The sequence below is a fragment of the Solanum dulcamara genome, chromosome 5, assembly GCF_947179165.1.
Source record: "Solanum dulcamara chromosome 5, daSolDulc1.2, whole genome shotgun sequence".
NCBI classification, from domain to species: Eukaryota; Viridiplantae; Streptophyta; class Magnoliopsida; order Solanales; family Solanaceae; genus Solanum; species Solanum dulcamara.
In genome coordinates, this window is record NC_077241.1 from 77,327,892 (window position 1) to 77,330,569 (window position 2,678).

Here is a 2,678-nt window from a genome sequence, read left to right on the forward strand (position 1 = left end):
AATTTGTGGACTCCAATTACCATTTTCTTTTCAAATATCAATCAATTCATATTCAAACACCTTATCACTTAGTGTCAAAGCGAAAATTTTTATTGAAAAATGTCAAGATACGAAAAGGCAAACATACGAAAAAGATCAAGAAGATTCAAAATATAGATAAAAAAAATACTCATATTATCTATCGACATAGTATAATTTTAGTGAAGCAATATCAATTGACTCTCCTTGAATATACATATAGCTGTACGTATGCCATTGCTACCGCAAACAGATGTAATGGTGAATTGATTTTTCTATACTTAACTAAAAATATCGAGTTCAAGTCCATGAAATAGAAAAAATGTTTTTTTTTTAATAAGTCATTCACTTGGCGAATTTAAATTGATGGAATTAGTAATTATCAAAATATCAAATGGTTATAATAATAAAAAAATTGCCGTCAACATTACACGTTTTTCTAAAGTCAAATGTTTCTACTTTCTTGATTGTTTCTTCAGCTATTTTTTTAGTGGTTGCTTCTTCAACTTCTATTTATACCCTTTCAACTTCTCTATTACTCATCACACTAGTACAATTCCAAAAACTCTTCTCTCAAGCAATTTCATCTCTTCAAAATTTCAAAGGCTTTTTAAATTTAATTTGCTCTAATTATGGGTAAAATTCATCCAGAAAATATATCTTCTCCTTCTTCTTATTCTTGTTCATCTCCTTATGTTACATCCAATAGAGAATCATTTACCATATGGATGAAATCACTAGTTTTCCATGGAAATGGATGTACTGTTTTTAATTCCAATGGTGAACTTTGTTTTAGAGTTGATAATTATCAAGAAAGGTGTAGCAATGAAGTTTTTCTCATGGATCTCAATGGACAAGTTCTATTCTCCATCAAAAAAGAGGTAATTTTTTTTGTTCAGTAACAGTTTATGTGACACTATTCGAATTTTGAGAGTCAAACTAGTAATTTTGAGTATGAATAATTTGTTTGACTCTCAATATCAGAACATGTCACATAAATTAGAACAGAAGGGGTAATTTTTATTTTTTTTGGGAATATTGGAAGTTGAAATTTATTTTTATTTGTCTTTTTTATTGCAGAAATTGAGAGTTTTTGGTAGATGGAATGGATATTTATGTGGTGGATTTAAAGGAAGGCCATGGTTTCAAGTGAAAAAGAATTGCACATTTTCAAGAGGAAATGTCATATGTAATGTGAATTTGGGCTATGAAAAATCAATTAAAAGCTGTTACAAGATTCAAAAATTGGACAAGAAATCATCATTTAAAGTTACAAATAGTACTGGAGATATTGTTGCAGAGGTAGGTCCTTTCAAATTTTGGATGCATATGAATTTTATTTTATTTTTTAAAAATAAAGTTATATATATTGACAATATAAAGATTCTGATGATTTTTTCTTTCGTTGCAGTTAAAACAAAAACAATCATCAAGAGGATTTGCATATGGAGATGATGTATTAACTCTAGAGGTGGAACCCCAAGTTGATCAATCGCTAATTATGGCATTAGTAACAGTTTGTGGCTTGATTAGTCGCAAATTATGATCAAGAAGCTCTTTTATTTGAACCACCATTCTGACTTTAGAATGTGTTGTGTGCATTTTGATTTTTCTTTGTAAATTTGTAGAACAAAGAGAGGATATTAGATACTTTAGTTACAATTTTATTTTTCGTTTCTTGTTGTAGAAATGTCGAAATTTTGTGAAAGAGTAATTCAAAAGGAATTAATCTTACCTTTTTTTTTTAATTATTTGCATATGTTTATTTACCTTTGGAATATTATTGAGTTTTTGTTATAAACTTTCTTTTATTTCGGAGTTCTACTGATTTTGAATTATGTAAAAAAAATTGCTTCGTGAATTTCTTGATGGATTTTTATTCCATTATTGGAATAGAAGAATCTTTAAGTTGGAATTTAATAATCTTAAAAATTCGTTTCTCTCGTTTGATTACTGAGAAAATTAAAGGAGTGACACTATTTAAAGTGAACAGAATGATGACATCATAATGATCCACTGGTTATTGCGAAGACATAATTTAAACCTTATTGTGTGAATTGTATCATGACCTTATTATGATTTGAAGTATTTTTCATCTGATTAATTATAGAACTAATTTTTTCCCATTGAAATTTCATTAATAAATGATATGAAAAGACAAAAAAACACTACAATGATCCTTAAGAATGAACTAATAACATCCATCTTTCCCAATTTTTCTTCTGTTATATCCACTGAAAATTCCCAACCAACCCCACCCCCTTCAAAAAATAAAAAATTAAAAGAAGATAATTAGCCCCTTAGTTTTTTTTATTTAAAATATAATTTTGCCATGGTAACAAATATACTCCATCAGTCCTAATTTTATGTAATAATATTTTCATTTTAAAAAAAATTAATAAAAAAAATATTTTTTATATTTAAAAATAATTTAACTTTAATTTTTTTTTCAGAATTCCAACTCGACCGGGACCAGAGACAAGAAGACGACAGTGATAAACAAGTGGTGGTACAATTTTTCCAAAATACGTCTAAATCTTTAGGCCCAAATGCATGTTGTGTAGACGACAAACTTTGGGAGGCAGCTTGCTTTGTTTATTTAGGTTTTTGTGTCCCTACAATTGGCCACCATGCTTAAGATACAAGGAAAATTGCCATCC

General features: G+C 28.1%; 1 protein-coding gene across 1 annotated transcript; it reads left to right on the top strand.

Annotated features, from left to right (window-relative positions):
* The first annotated feature begins 567 nt into the window (after positions 1-567).
* Positions 568-1,762, top strand: LOC129888577 (protein LURP-one-related 4-like). Its single transcript, XM_055963532.1, has 3 exons — positions 568-899; positions 1,099-1,320; positions 1,430-1,762. The coding sequence occupies exons 1-3, from the start codon at positions 651-653 to the stop codon at positions 1,562-1,564; spliced, it is 606 nt and encodes a 201-aa protein (XP_055819507.1). The 5' UTR covers positions 568-650; the 3' UTR covers positions 1,565-1,762.
* The last annotated feature ends 916 nt before the right edge of the window (positions 1,763-2,678 follow it).

Excerpts from the sequence above, each read along its gene's own strand:
- LOC129888577 (XM_055963532.1), top strand. The coding sequence starts at position 651 with ATGGGTAAAATTCATCCAGAAAATATATCTTCTCCTTCTTCTTATTCT. Across the intron at positions 900-1,098 it reads TATTCTCCATCAAAAAAGAG|AAATTGAGAGTTTTTGGTAG; the intron begins GTAATTTTTTTT and ends TTTTTATTGCAG. Across the intron at positions 1,321-1,429 it reads CTGGAGATATTGTTGCAGAG|TTAAAACAAAAACAATCATC; the intron begins GTAGGTCCTTTC and ends CTTTCGTTGCAG.